A 14,331-nucleotide genomic window follows, 5' to 3' on the forward strand; every position below is an offset into this window, starting at 1 on the left:
TGAGGCCTAATACAGATATACACCGGCATATCATTATTTTAATTAAAGTTAAATAATAAAGCTTCTGATTTCAAATATTGTAATTCACTGTTTATTAAATAAAAGCAACATATTACTGAAACAAAAGTAATTAAACAAAATACATATGTATTTAATTCATCAACCATACAGAATTCAAAAGCTATTTATTGCCACATAGAGGAATAATATAGGAATGAAATAAGATCATGTAAAATTAGACAAAATGTACATGCAAGAATTGACATTATAAACAGATACAGAATATAACAATATCAATTATTGAAGCCCCTAACCCCACAATATACATATATAAAAATACTATATATTAATTCATCAACAATACATACAATGATAGGGCAGCATGGCGGTTAAATTAGACAATGTTCTCGTGTCACTGAATGAACATTTATCCTAAACAATGTTTCGTCCTTATTGTCCAGCAAGGCAGAGACGAAATGAGGACGATAATGACGCGTATAAAACCCTCTCTCCAACAGTCCCACCCAGTCCACACGAAGGGCCTCCTTTAGTCCACCTCCTCGATGGTGGGCCCCTGGGAGCCGGCTCGTGCCTGCTCTCCACAGCTGCCCCCAGGCCTCCCTCCCTGGTGCAGCCTGCTGATGACCGGGTTGCACACCTTCTCAAGCTCCTCCTGTTTGTGTTGGTACTCCTCCTTCTCAGCCAGCTGGTTGTTCTCCAGCCAAGCGACGGTCTCTTCGCACTTCTCCGTCACCTTCTTCAGGTCCTCGGCGCTCACGCGGCTCGTCAGGTTCTCGTCCCGCAGGCTGCTGCTCACGCTGTAGGCGTAGGACTCCAGGGAGTTTTTGGCAGAGACCCGGTCCCTCTGGAGGTCGTCCTCGGCCTTGTATTTGTCCGCCTCCTGCAGCATCCTCTCGATCTCCTCCTTGCTCAGCCGGCCCTTGTCGTTGGTGATGGTGATCTTGTTCTCCTTGCCGGTGCTCTTGTCCATCGCCGACACGTTCAAGATGCCGTTGGCGTCCACGTCAAAGGTGACCTCGATCAGCGGGACGCCCCGCGGCGCCGGCGGGATTCCTGACAGATCGAACTTGCCCAGCAGGTTGTTGTCCTTTGTCATGGCGCGCTCCCCTTCGTACACCTGGATGAGGACCCCCGGCTGGTTGTCTGCGTAGGTGGTGAAGACCTGGGTCTGCTTCGTGGGGATCGTTGTGTTGCGTTTGATCAGCGACGTCATGACCCCTCCGGCCGTCTCCAGCCCCAGGGACAGGGGCGCCACGTCCAGCAGCAGCAGGTCCTGAACGTTGCCCGAGGTGTCGCCCATGAGGATGGCAGCCTGGACGGCGGCGCCGTACGCCACCGCCTCGTCGGGGTTGATGCTCTTGTTCAGCTCCCTGCCGTTGAAGAAGTCCTGCAGGAGCTTTTGGATCTTGGGGATGCGGGTGGAGCCCCCGACCAGGACCACGTCGTGGATCTGGCCCTTGTCCATCTTGGCGTCGTTCAGGGCTTTCTGCACGGGCTCCAGGGTTCCCCGGAAGAGGTCGGAGCACAGCTCCTCGAAGCGAGCCCTGGTGACGGAGGTGTAGAAGTCCACGCCCTCGAACAGAGAGTCGATCTCGATGCTGGCCTGCGAGCTGGAGGACAACGTCCTCTTGGCCCTCTCGCACGCCGTGCGCAGCCTCCTCAAGGCCCTCTTGTTCTGGCCGATGTCCTTCTTGTGCTTCCTCCTGAACTCCTCCACAAAGTGGTTCACCATGCGGTTGTCAAAGTCCTCTCCGCCCAAGTGGGTGTCTCCGGCCGTGGCCTTGACCTCGAAGATGCCGTCCTCGATGGTCAGGATGGACACGTCGAAGGTGCCCCCGCCCAGGTCGAAGATCAGGACGTTGCGTTCTCCCGACTTGCCTCGGTCCAGACCGTAGGCGATGGCGGCCGCTGTGGGCTCGTTGATGATCCTCAGGACGTTGAGTCCCGCGATGACGCCGGCGTCTTTGGTGGCCTGCCTCTGGGAGTCGTTGAAGTACGCCGGGACCGTGACCACCGCGTTGGACACCTTCTGGCCCAGGTAGGCCTCGGCAATCTCCTTCATCTTCACCAGGACCATGGAGGAGATCTCCTCGGGGTAGAAGCTCTTCTCCTCCCCTTTGTGCTCCACCTGGATCTTGGGCTTCCCTCCATCTCCCACCACCCTGAAGGGCCAGTGCTTCATGTCCGCCTGCACCACCGGATCCTCCACCTTCCTCCCGATCAGCCTTTTGGCGTCAAACACCGTGTTGCTGGGGTTCAGCGCCACCTGGTTCTTGGCCGCGTCGCCGATGAGCCTCTCGGTATCGGTGAACGCCACATAGCTGGGCGTGGTCCTGTTGCCCTGGTCGTTGGCGATGATTTCTACTTTGCCGTGTTGGAAGACGCCCACGCAGGAGTAGGTGGTGCCCAGGTCGATGCCGACCGCTACGCCTTTGGCTGCAGACATCTTTCAGTGTCCTGCAGGGGCGGAGACACAGTTTGTGACATTAAGATTTCATCCAAAACATGGAGTTATCGGTCAAATATGTTACTTTGTGTCTCTTTTACCAATACGAGTTGTCTGCATCGCTGAAGATGTGTTAGTTGCGCAACAAGTGTCTACATTATGGAATACGTGCCATATTCTGTGTAAATAAATCATTGCTGAATAGTTAAGGAGACGTTAATAATCTTCACAATAATCAATTAGAATACCTCTAAATTTACACAAAATACTCTGTAGTGGTATCTAAAAATACCAAACGTGTTAAATGTGCTTTAAGTCAAAGGAACATCATTTAAAGTCAAGAGACTCTTTATATTAATCAGTCTAAATGGACAGTTTGGTGATTCGGGACGAGGAAACGCTGTGATTCAACTCATTAAATTAAGTATTTGAGAGACGCGTCAGTTCAAAGCAACAAATGACGAAATAAATTAATCATTTGGAGCTTTGTTAAACATCCGTAAATATAATAAGAGGAATCAAAATGATCCGCGAGTAAGAAGCAGAGTGCTTACTGTGGTTAAAGATGATGAAGCACAGTGGAATCAGACGTTTGTCCTCCTTGTCGTTCTTGTCCTGTTTGTCCTCCTTGTCGTTCTTGTCCTGTTTGTCCTCCTTGTCCTTCTTGTCCTGTTTGTCCTCCTTGTCGGTCTTGTCCCGTTTGTCCTCCTTGTCGTTCTTGTCCTGTTTGTCCTCCTTGTCCTTCTTGTCCTGTTTGTCCTCCTTGTCGGTCTTGTCCTGTTTGTCCTCCTTGTCGTTCTTGTCCTGTTTGTCCTCCTTGTCGTTCTTGTCCTGTTTGTCCTCCTTGTCCTTCTTGTCCTGTTTGTCCTCCTTGTCGGTCTTGTCCCGTTTGTCCTCCTTGTCGTTCTTGTCCTGTTTGTCCTCCTTGTCCTTCTTGTCCTGTTTGTCCTCCTTGTCGGTCTTGTCCTGTTTGTCCTCCTTGTCGTTCTTGTCCTGTTTGTCCTCCTTGTCGGTCTTGTCCTGTTTGTCCTCCTTGTCGTTCTTGTCCTGTTTGTCCTCCTTGTCCTTCTTGTCCTGTTTGTCCTCCTTGTCGGTCTTGTCCTGTTTGTCCTCTCGGTTTTGTTTTGCTCTCGTCAGCCTTCGGGTCTTCTCGGTATTTTATACTTTCCTCGCCGCCTTCTGGTCTCTTCTCGAGCTTTCCTCCGACGTTCTGGTCCAATCACAGAGCTCGGCGCTGGCGCTCTGCGTGATGACGTCACCCACCAGCACGTCACCAGAAGCTTCTCCGGGCTTCTGGTCGCTGCCGGAGGTTCATTCATCGAAACGCGAGCAGGAACACAGCGGGACTCGTTGACGGGATGTAGAAAGAAAGCATGGAGTCATATTAGAACCCGAGTAAATACATTAAACACAAATCAACCAAACACGCATCATTGTTTGGACCCTAAAGTCCCTGAATACTGGAGATATTAAACACATGTCAGGTCTGGCATAGTGTCATTCATACTACCACCACCAGATATTACCAAAGGAAGGAGGAAGACACCGTAGAATACAGATGAGAGTGACTCTTTATAAACAAAGTAGTTAACATGTCTTTATGGACATACTTATATACATGTTCTGTTTGGAGGTGAACGTCTGTCATACGGCTGGTGCAGGTGGAGGCAGGAGTTCCAAACACTAGGCATTCTTTAATAACTCTTAAAACCACCACCAGGGACCAACGACACGTGACACGCACACAGGCAAACTGACGCCACAAGGGACACGAGACGTGCAGGTGACACAGGTGGAAACAATCATGGACACTGCAGACAATCACAAGAAGACAGGACAAGGCAGGAAGTGAAGTTACCCCAGGGACACAAGAGACATGAGACTACAAAATAAAACAGGAAGAAAACCCAAGCCGTGACATATCTGAGCTAAACATGCAAAATCGAGTACAGTCTTTTTCTAATCTGATCGGAATAATTAATCTAAAGTGATGAACACATGAATGCATTCATTTCTATAATTATATGCTTTGTTCAAAAATCTAAACACTTCTAGTTGACTACTTGATGTGACTCCTCAAGCCCCTGTGGTCGTAACAATAGTACTTCTACACTTTGAGAAGGTTGCAGACGAAGATCTGATGACCTCACTTCTGGGATCAAACTGCATTTTATTGTGACTTTCTATGACTCGTGTTTATTTTATAAAAGAGCTATTACCAATAAATGTGATTCTAAATTGATCCCCTCAGGTTTTTATTTAGCTTGTGAGTTAGTTCTAGTTACTAAATGATTGACTATTGTTATCTACTTAATTAGTCAGGTACTGGTTAGTGTTGGGGGAGAGTTCATCTCATCCTCAGTGACCTTCATAAGCACACAGTGTCTTACTGTCTTATTCCAATGAGCCGCCTGTTAAACAATGATTGGTCACACTGGGGGGGGGGGGGGGGGGGGATTCAACCACACAAACCTCTCTGACGTGTATTCAAGCTTCTCTTTACTCCAGAAGCTCAGTCAGACCTTCTTGCTCCTCACATTCTTCATCACAAACACGCTTAAAACGCTTTTAATTTCTCACAAGGTCGCGATCCACCATTTAACCACACACAGTTCATGCAGAGCACCAAGGGGCTGGGGCCCGGCGTGGTCATTTGGGCGTGTGCGTGGTCATGTGTGCGTGGTCACGTGTGCGTGGTCATTTGGGTGTGGTCACGTGTGCGTGTGCGTGACGAGGTGCTTGGTATGCGAGGTGGCGAGGCGTCGCCTCAGAAGCCCCGCCCCCCCCGGAGCTCGTCACACTCACACAGACACAGGATGGAGAAGGAGCTGCTGGTTTTTGGCGCGCTGCTGCTGCTTCTCACAGGTGAGTCCAACACCTCAAGCGCCTCATTGAGGAGGAGAGGAGGCGGGAGGCCTCATGACAGGTCCTTTATTAATCCTGAAGTTTAGTGATATGTGTGTATTTACTGGCCTTTCTGAAAGATGCAAAGTATAAAGCAAATCTGAAAGACATGGTCACCTGAGGAGAATGCTTCACTCGACACGAAAACCCAGAAGAGCCTGTTTGACGAGTCATGAATATGACGCCTGACAACTTGTCAACAGTCAAAGCTTCTTCCTGAGATCATTATCTTCATGAGTTCTCTCTAATATCACAACAGAATTAAGTTCATATACAAATCAGAAGGTACGTCATTCCAATTAAACAACAGTAAGTAAAACTATCTGTAAATCGCTACATTCCATTCCTTCATTTATCTGAGGCTTTTATCCAAAGAGACTTAATAAGAGCATTTTAACCATAAGGAAACAAACTCAGAAGAACAAGAAACAATAAAGTGTCATTTCATTAGATTTTAGAACCAAACACATTTATTTAGTGTATGAATATTTGAAGGTCATATGAGTATTTCTGTTTCAGTCACTTAATTGATTAATTTGACAGAAATAATCAGTTTAAAAGTCTCAAGCGTGAGTTATGATGGTCTATTGTTATTTATACTCAGTAAAGACTCACTTTAAGACATGTAGTCAAAGCTTCATGTCTTAAAGCTGCATTTAGGGCGGGGCTACATGCTGATTGACAGGTCTCTACCACAGATGTACAGGTCTCTGGTATCCTCCATATATGGTCACTTCCTGTTTACTGGTCGGTAAAAAAAACAAGATGGCAGCAGACAAAGTGCTTCAAACATCCAAAAATGAAAGCGCAATGTTACCATGACAACGTCTAGAGCATCTCCAAGTGCTCCACGTCCTGGTGATAGAAGCCTGATACCTGCAGCGTCTCCACAGGAACAACCTCGACGAGTGATGTCACTAACGGCTCCAAAGACGTCCTACACCCGTCTGCTGGGTGAAACATAGGGCCCGGGTCCCTCCGGAGGGTCGCCGGATAAACCTGAGGGGTCCTGACACCGTTAAAGGGAGAAAAAACCGCCAGCTCTCATCTGTTAATCTAAGAAATAGATTACATCACATTACATTTGGAAGCCATGGTTTTTCCATTGTTAGGCAGGGGTTGGGTGTGTTGCTCAGGACGCACCTGTAAGCGGGAGAGACTCTTTTGTTTTCTCCATAATGAAAAACACCAACCTCACCCTGACACATTATTGTTTGTCTTCAGCAGGAAGCGACGCACAATCAGATGGTAAGTACAGTCCCCGTACCTTTCATTTAGTCCACACATATGTTTACAGAGTCACTGAAATGTAAAATATAAATGACATCATGTAAGATAATGATCCATAAAAGCAGATTTCTGTTTTTCTGTCGGGGTCAAAACCAAACAACAAACAGTGTTACAGGGCCACGCTAGCTGTTTGCAACCGCTTCCAGTCGTTATGCTAAGCTAGGCTAATCTCCTTTTAACAGTGTGCGGCGTGGCGCCACGCAACACCCGCATCGTGGGGGGGCAGGACGCCCCCGCCGGCTCCTGGCCGTGGCAGGTCAGCCTGCACCGCTCTTTCGGACACTTCTGTGGCGGCTCGCTGATCAACAGCCAATGGGTGCTGAGCGCCGCGCACTGCTTCTCCAGGTGAGCCGCCTCCCCTCCAATCCCCTCGCCCCCCCTCCCCTAAATGCATCCGCTACTTCTACTGTTTCACAGTATTCATCCCGTGTGGTACTAGTACCTTTACTAAATATCTACACACTCCGTCCTGCAGCCTCAGCACTTTGGGTCTCACCGTGTACCTCGGCCGGGACGCCCAGCAGCTGCTCAACATCAACGAGGTGTCCCGCAGAGTCTTTTCGGTCATCAGACATCCGAGTTACAGCTCGCAGACCAACGACAACGACGTCGCGCTCCTGCGGCTTTCCTCGCCCGTGACCTTCACAAACTACATCCGGCCGGTGTGCCTCGCGGCGGAGGGGAGCCAGTTCCCGGACGGGACGTCCTGCTGGGTCACCGGGTGGGGGACCACCCAGAGCGACGGTGAGATAGTACCTCAGTTTGTGTTCTTTTACACAGAACCAGAGAAGAAGAGACATACTTTTAGTCAAGTACCAAGGCGCAGAAATACTGTCTTACAAGAACCAGTACTGCGCCATCATATGCTGACGTACAGGAGGTGCTGAAGACCACAGTTACAATAGAGGTCAAGTTTAACCAGCAACGAATCGAGTTCAGTCTCCATTGACCACAGACAAGGGTACGGGGGCCAGTTGAGACCACGAGACATGACAGTGAGGGTCTGGACCACAGTACGGCATGGACGGGTCTCAACCCCAGGACGCACTACGTGAATATGGCGCCACCAGAAGACTGAGTCCTGTAATGAAAGGTGCTTAGTGTTAGTTTCAGGATGTGCAGATTTATGCAACAAAGTTTCTCATTTTGAATTTTTCCTTCGAGGAGTAAATAAATTAAATTGTTTATGTTGTAGGTCACATTAAAGGTGAAAACCGTTTGGACTGGGTTTGTCTTTGTCTCGTCTAGTGATTCTAGGACCCAGTGACTATTATTATCACATTCTAGACGGCTCAGGACACTTAATATCCAACACGCCAGGGTTGAGGATGCCATGAATGTACCATTTAGCATAAGCATAGCGTAACCAAGACTCCACTGATGGGCTTAAAACAGCTGCTTTCTTTCAGGCGTCAATCAAATAAAAGGAGGATCTAGTGAGATCAATGGGGACTATTTTTGGCAGCGTTATCGGTTACATTAGCTGCTCTAAATATTTTCTATAAGCTGATTCCCTCCTAAATAAAACCATTATTAGAAGCATCCTTGAATTGATGCTTTTTTAAAACCACACGTCTAGGGAGTGTTTGTAGTCGGATACAACATGGACCTCTGATGATGACGATGGTGATGATGGGGATGATGGTATTTGTGCCTCCAGTTCCTCTCCAGTTCCCTCAGTATCTTCAGGAGGTTCAAGTCCCCGTCGTGTCCAACAGTCGCTGCAACGCCGCCTACCGATCAATAACCAGCAACATGGTCTGTGCCGGACCAGACGGCGGGGGAAAGGACTCCTGTCAGGTGAGTCTCCTCCGTCACCTGATGACACCTGTCGATCATCAGGGAGTCTCCTCCGTCACCTGATGACACCTGTAGACCATCAGTGGGTCTCCTCCGTCACCTGATGACACCTGTAGATCATCAGTGGGTCTCCTCCGTCACCTGATGACACCTGTAGATCATCAGTTAGTCTCCTCCGTCACCTGATGACACCTGTAGATCATCAGTTAGTCTCCTCCGTCACCTGATGACACCTGTAGATCATCAGTTAGTCTCCTCCGTCACCTGATGACACCTTCTTCAATATTTTTCTTAAGTTTAACAGACCAAATAATATTTCTTTTGTACCCATTTTATATTTCATATATTGTGACCCATTTTACAGGTGAAACAATGACGTTAGAAGTACTTTTGGATGTACTTTGTGTACGTGTACTTGTTGTGTTCTGACCTCTCCCCCCTCCTGCCCCCCCAGGGAGACTCGGGGGGCCCGCTGGTGAGTAAAAACGGGTCCCGGTGGGTTCAGGCCGGCGTGGTGAGCTTCGGGAGGGGCTGCGCTGTCGCAGGGTTCCCCGGGGTCTACGCCCGCGTGTCCCAGTACCAGAACTGGATCCAGAGCCAGATCACAAGCGACCAGCCGGGCTTCGTGGCCTTCGTGGGGAACGGGTCCACATCCGGGACCCCCGCGGCCGCCTCCCTGTCGGTGCCGCTGCTGCTGTCGCTGCTGCCGGTCCTGTTCTCTCTGTTGGTGCTGACCTAGTGACGTCACAAACTGACCTGATTAAAAATGGGATCAATGGGGTTATTGATTATCAGATTGTTTTCTATTGAAAATGATCAGAATACTAAAAACTACTTAATTTATAATTAATAATAATTTAACATTAAACATTCAGTCTCTTTTTTTCTGTTGTGCTACAATTTAATAACATAGACACAGATCTATATTCATGATTACTCATCATTACATAATCATTTGTATATACAATATCTGTCATTAGGATTTTATGAAGGATGTATTAGTGGAAGATAACTAAGGATTTTTTTTGCAAATTGATTTGCACTAATTTAATTGTAGAAGTTATGAAAACCTGAAGACAGTAAAGAGTATATTTATATTTCAATGACCTTACCTCTTTAATCCATTAATTATTGATTATAATTATTTTCATAAATACATGAACAACCAATATCGTTTACAATTATCCGCTGGAAGGATTTAAAAATGTCAAATACTTGTTTGACTTAAATGTAATATTTCAAATTTGAATACGAAATACAAATGTTTTATCTGTTTTACGCCTAATTAAAAGAAATCTTCAAAACTTTAGCAGAATTCTTTTTTTGTTCCTTTTAAAGCTGTAATGTGAGTTTATAATCAGTATTCAGATACATAATACGCTGTGTCTCATAATTCCGACGTGGAATGAACGCAGCATGCAGCTGTCATGGATGTGGTGGCCTGTGATTGGCCCTCCAGCCGGAAGTAGGCTCTCAGTTTGTTTCCAGCGATAAGCAGAGACGTGAAACCACCTTTGGGTCTTTTGAGTTCTAAATGGACCGTAAAGCGTCTCTTTTAACCTCGTGTGCTCAGCTGGTTCTGTTATGGTTCGTCGGGCTGAAGGCAGCGGAACCGCCACGTGACGGAGGCGGCTGGTGAGTGCCGGTCCCCGGGTCCACACACCGGTGAATGATGTCACTCATACTCCGTCTGCAGGAGCTGATATTCTGCTTGTGTTTATAACGTTTGTCCTCATGAAGCAGCAGATGGATCTGAAGGGCCTCAATAGGAATGAACTGCATTTTGAACAGAGATGTTTATGACAACTGCTTATTGATTAAAATAAAAGTTAAATCAAGTTAATAAGAATAAACTCTTCCTAATTTGACACTAAACCAAAATGAGAAAAACGGTAAATGATATTTTGTACAGAACTCATTAGCAGTGTCCCTAGGAGTTACACATACATACACACATACATGCACACATACACACATACATATATGCACACATACACACATACATACATACACACATACATGCACACATACATACACACACACACATATATTCATATCTAACTAATCTCCTGTGTTCAGGTCAGTGAACTCTGAGTTCCGGCTGCAGGATGAAGGTCTCTGTAACATCGACGTGTTGGACGCCTCGTCCGTCTCTCATCAGCACTTCATTGAAAGGTTCAGGGATGTCAATCTTAATCTGTCCAAACTGTACATTAATATTTAAATATTATTCCATAGATATTCAGAAACCAGAGTCCTAAAGTTTCCTTTCTCGTTCATTCAGATACGCGTTCAGAAGGCCGGTGATCCTCAGAGATGTGACCGACAATACGGTACCTTCACCACTTCATCTATTCACTGCTTCATCCCTTCACCACTTCATACCTTCACTGCATCATCCCTTCACCACTTCATCCCTTCACTACTTCATACCTTCAGCACTTCATCCCTTCACCAATTCATCCCTTCACCACTTCATCTATTCACTGCTTCATCCCTTCACCAGTTCATCCTTTAACCACTTCATCCCTTCACCAGTTCATCCTTTCACCACTTCATCCCTTCAGCACTTCATCCCTTCACCGATTCATCCCTTCACCACTTCATCTCATCACCAGTTCATCCCTTCACCACTTCATCTCATCACCAGTTCATCCCTTCAGCACTTCATCCCTTCACTGCTTCATCCCTTCACTGTTTCATCCCTTCAGCACTTCATCCCTTCACTCCTCCATCAATTCAATTTTGATGTTTTGTCTTTGAAAGTACACAGACGATGTACAAGTACACAGACAATGTACAAGTACACTAATGTGTGTTGGTAGCGTTTCAGGGCTCTTTGCTCCAGGTCCAGTTTGCTGGAAGAATACGGCGAGCGGCGAGTTCGTCTCAGCACGGCCAACACGCACTCCTACCGCAAAGGTGACGGAGCGCCGGGCACTGGTCCTCAGACTGGTTTTTCTTCTTGGGTTACTGGTTTCATGGTCTCATGGTCTCAGCTCCTCTCTTCCAGTGGACGTCCCTCTGCAGGAGTACCTGGACGCGTGGCTGAGGCCGCAGGCGCCGGACGTCCTCGGCAGCGGTGAGTTCTGATGATCAAGTCTTACTTCTACCCTCCTACTTCCTGCCGCTCCTTAATGTTTATGATATAGAAATAATGAAAGCATATATAAAACATACATATCTATATGTATCCACAGAGACTCTGTACTTCTTCGGGGACAACAACGTGACGGAGTGGCAGCGTCTCTTGGATCAGTACCAGCCTCCTCCGTACCAGCTGCCCAACACCAGCAGAGCGTACAGCTTCGGCATCGCAGGTCCACCTTCATCATCTCTCTCTTTAGAAGGTTTCAGACCTTTAGGACGAACATCTTGAAGTTAAACCTCAGCTCAGTTTCTCTTATTTCATGTTTTATTTCTTTCACACGTTTGTGTAAAACGCTGCTGATGGTCTGCAGGTCCTGGATCAGGGGTTCCCTTCCACTGGCACGGCCCCGGGTTCTCTGAGGTGGTCTACGGGCGGAAGGTGAGGACCACCACCACCCCCCCAATGTTCTGTCTCTGGGTCACAGTGAGTGACCCGGTTCTGGTTCTGGTTCTCACAGCGCTGGTTCCTCTACCCGCCGGACCAGGAGCCCCACTTCCACCCAAACCACACCACCCTGTCCTGGGTGACGGAGACCTACCCCCACCTGCCGGAGGGCGAGGCGCCGCTGGAGTGCACCATCTCACCTGGACAGGTAAACCCGTGTTTTATCACAGGTCCTGTGCTGTTATTACTGTGATATTCTGTGTTTAGTACACAGAAAGGAGCTGTTGCTCCTACTGACACAAACAAGGAGAAGAAAACAAATCAGTTTAGAAGATGTTTCCATTGAAAAGAACCACCTTGGAAAAACGGTCAATACATTTACTGACATATTCTATGATGTATGGTCCTTATAGGACCTTCAAGGACCGTAGAGGGCCTTATAGGACCATGAAGGACCTTAGAGGACCTTATAGGACCATGAAGGACCTTTTAGGACTATGAAGGACAGGAGCTTTTATGATATGGAGGACCTTGATCCTTTGAGCTTCTTCAAGGTCTGCTCCTTGGCAGTGATCGGACTGAAGAGGTCCTAACAAGCTTGTGTCCTCCATCAGGTTCTGTACTTCCCTGACCGCTGGTGGCACGCGACCCTCAACCTGGACACCAGCGTCTTCATCTCCACCTTCCTCGGCTGAGCCTCATCATCACCACCAGTGTGTCACATTCCACCTTAAAACGATATGAACATGTGTTTAATGACCAAAGGAGACACCAGAGACAAGCTGTTCGACAGGTGTCATTTCTGGTGACAGCTTGATGGTCCACAGACCTTCTCTTACGGAACAAAACGGAAATCTTTACAACAATGCTGCAGGAGGACTGAAAGCAAACAGTTCTGATGTGAACGAACGGTCCTCAAACGCCTCACGTGATTAAAGAAGCAATGAATCCAGTTTTCTCACCTCCGGTTTAGTGGAATTATTTATGAATAATCATTTAATTTCTATTGCTTATTGATCCATTTACTAGTTTTGTATTTTAAAATGATACATTTGTTTTGCTTCTTTTGTGCAGAATAAAGTTAATAATCTGTTTATCACGTTACGTGTTTGGAGTCAATCAGAGTCCAGAATGAAGAGCCGTTATATATTATATAATAATGTTGGTTTACATGATACGGTTTTAATTAACCAAAACAATGATTTTAATGTAAGCTAAATTAAAAGGCGCCTAGATATGAAAATATGATCATTTGATATCTGTACATACCCATATCTAGATATACAACCGTTGTATATTATGGTAAAAATGCGCAATTTTACTTTGGAAGCGTCAAATAAATGTGATTACCTTTATAACTCAGAAATCAAACTAAAGAATAAAGACATTTGTAATGATAACTACTTTGTTTATAAAGAGTCACTCTCATCTGTATTCTACGGTGTCTTCCTCCTTCCTTTGGTAATATCTGGTGGTGGTAGTATGAATGACACTATGCCAGGCCTGACATATGTTTAATATCTCCAGTATTAAGGGACTTTAGGGTCCAAACAATGATGCGTGTTTGGTTGATTTGTGTTTAATGTATTTACTCGGGTTCTAATGTGACTCCATGCTTTCTTTCTACATCCCATCAACGAGTCCCGCTGTGTTCCTGCTCGCGTTTCGATGAATGAACCTCCGGCAGCGACCAGAAGCCCGGAGAAGCTTCTGGTGACGTGCGGGTGGGTGACGTCATCACGCAGAGCGCCAGCGCCGAGCTCTGTGATTGGACCAGAACGTCGGAGGAAAGCTCGAGAAGAGACCAGAAGGCGGCGAGGAAAGTATAAAATACCGAGAAGACCCGAAGGCTGACGAGAGCAAAACAAAACCGAGAGGACAAACAGGACAAGACCGACAAGGAGGACAAACAGGACAAGACCGACAAGGAGGACAAACAGGACAAGACCGACAAGGAGGACAAACAGGACAAGACCGACAAGGAGGACAAACAGGACAAGACCGACAAGGAGGACAAACAGGACAAGAAGGACAAGGAAGACAAACAGGACAAGACCGACAAGGAGGACAAACAGGACAAGACCGACAAGGAGGACAAACAGGACAAGACCGACAAGGAGGACAAACAGGACAAGAACGACAAGGAGGACAAACAGGACAAGACCGACAAGGAGGACAAACAGGACAAGAAGGACAAGGAGGACAAACAGGACAAGACCGACAAGGAGGACAAACAGGACAAGAAGGACAAGGAGGACAAACGGGACAAGACCGACAAGGAGGACAAACAGGACAAGACCGACAAGGAGGACCAACAGGACAAGACCGACAAGGA

General features: G+C 47.1%; 3 protein-coding genes across 4 annotated transcripts; 2 read left to right on the forward strand and 1 right to left on the reverse strand.

Moving 5' to 3' along the window:
- Positions 1-138: 138 nt before the first annotated feature.
- LOC119220507 (heat shock 70 kDa protein 1-like) lies at positions 139-3,683 on the reverse strand. Its single transcript, XM_037476604.2, has 2 exons — positions 3,022-3,683; positions 139-2,478 (listed from the first exon to the last, which is right to left on the reverse strand). The coding sequence occupies exon 2, from the start codon at positions 2,465-2,467 to the stop codon at positions 548-550; it is 1,920 nt and encodes a 639-aa protein (XP_037332501.2). The 5' UTR covers positions 2,468-2,478; positions 3,022-3,683; the 3' UTR covers positions 139-547.
- Positions 3,684-5,231: 1,548 nt separating this feature from the next.
- Positions 5,232-9,758, forward strand: LOC119221131 (trypsin II-P29-like). Of its 2 annotated transcripts, none has more exons than XM_037477592.2 (6): positions 5,232-5,332; positions 6,599-6,619; positions 6,844-7,006; positions 7,137-7,405; positions 8,322-8,461; positions 8,916-9,758. In XM_037477592.2, exons 1-6 carry the CDS (start codon positions 5,284-5,286, stop codon positions 9,198-9,200), a joined length of 927 nt encoding a protein of 308 aa, XP_037333489.1. In that variant the 5' UTR covers positions 5,232-5,283; the 3' UTR covers positions 9,201-9,758. The 2 variants fall into 2 exon arrangements, with proteins under 2 accessions (XP_037333489.1, XP_037333488.1); XM_037477591.2 differs by having other exon boundaries at positions 5,255-5,332; positions 6,596-6,619.
- A 154-nt stretch (positions 9,759-9,912) lies between these two features.
- Positions 9,913-13,519, forward strand: jmjd8 (jumonji domain containing 8). Its single transcript, XM_037476605.2, has 9 exons — positions 9,913-10,096; positions 10,541-10,636; positions 10,746-10,794; positions 11,287-11,383; positions 11,475-11,543; positions 11,662-11,781; positions 11,923-11,990; positions 12,070-12,204; positions 12,611-13,519. Exons 1-9 carry the CDS (start codon positions 9,996-9,998, stop codon positions 12,689-12,691), a joined length of 816 nt encoding a protein of 271 aa, XP_037332502.2. The 5' UTR covers positions 9,913-9,995; the 3' UTR covers positions 12,692-13,519.
- Positions 13,520-14,331: the final 812 nt, after the last annotated feature.

The sequence above is a fragment of the Pungitius pungitius genome, chromosome 12 (genome assembly GCF_949316345.1).
Source record: "Pungitius pungitius chromosome 12, fPunPun2.1, whole genome shotgun sequence".
NCBI lineage: Eukaryota > Metazoa > Chordata > Actinopteri > Perciformes > Gasterosteidae > Pungitius > Pungitius pungitius.

Coding starts and splice junctions, on each gene's coding strand:
- LOC119220507 (XM_037476604.2), bottom strand. CDS start 2,467: ATGTCTGCAGCCAAAGGCGTAGCGGTCGGCATCGACCTGGGCACCACC.
- LOC119221131 (XM_037477591.2), top strand. CDS start 5,284: ATGGAGAAGGAGCTGCTGGTTTTTGGCGCGCTGCTGCTGCTTCTCACA. Junction 6,620..6,843: donor AAGCGACGCACAATCAGATG/GTAAGTACAGTC, acceptor TCCTTTTAACAG/TGTGCGGCGTGGCGCCACGC. Junction 7,007..7,136: donor GCCGCGCACTGCTTCTCCAG/GTGAGCCGCCTC, acceptor TCCGTCCTGCAG/CCTCAGCACTTTGGGTCTCA.
- jmjd8 (XM_037476605.2), top strand. CDS start 9,996: ATGGACCGTAAAGCGTCTCTTTTAACCTCGTGTGCTCAGCTGGTTCTG. Junction 11,782..11,922: donor GTACAGCTTCGGCATCGCAG/GTCCACCTTCAT, acceptor GATGGTCTGCAG/GTCCTGGATCAGGGGTTCCC. Junction 11,991..12,069: donor AGGTGGTCTACGGGCGGAAG/GTGAGGACCACC, acceptor TGGTTCTCACAG/CGCTGGTTCCTCTACCCGCC.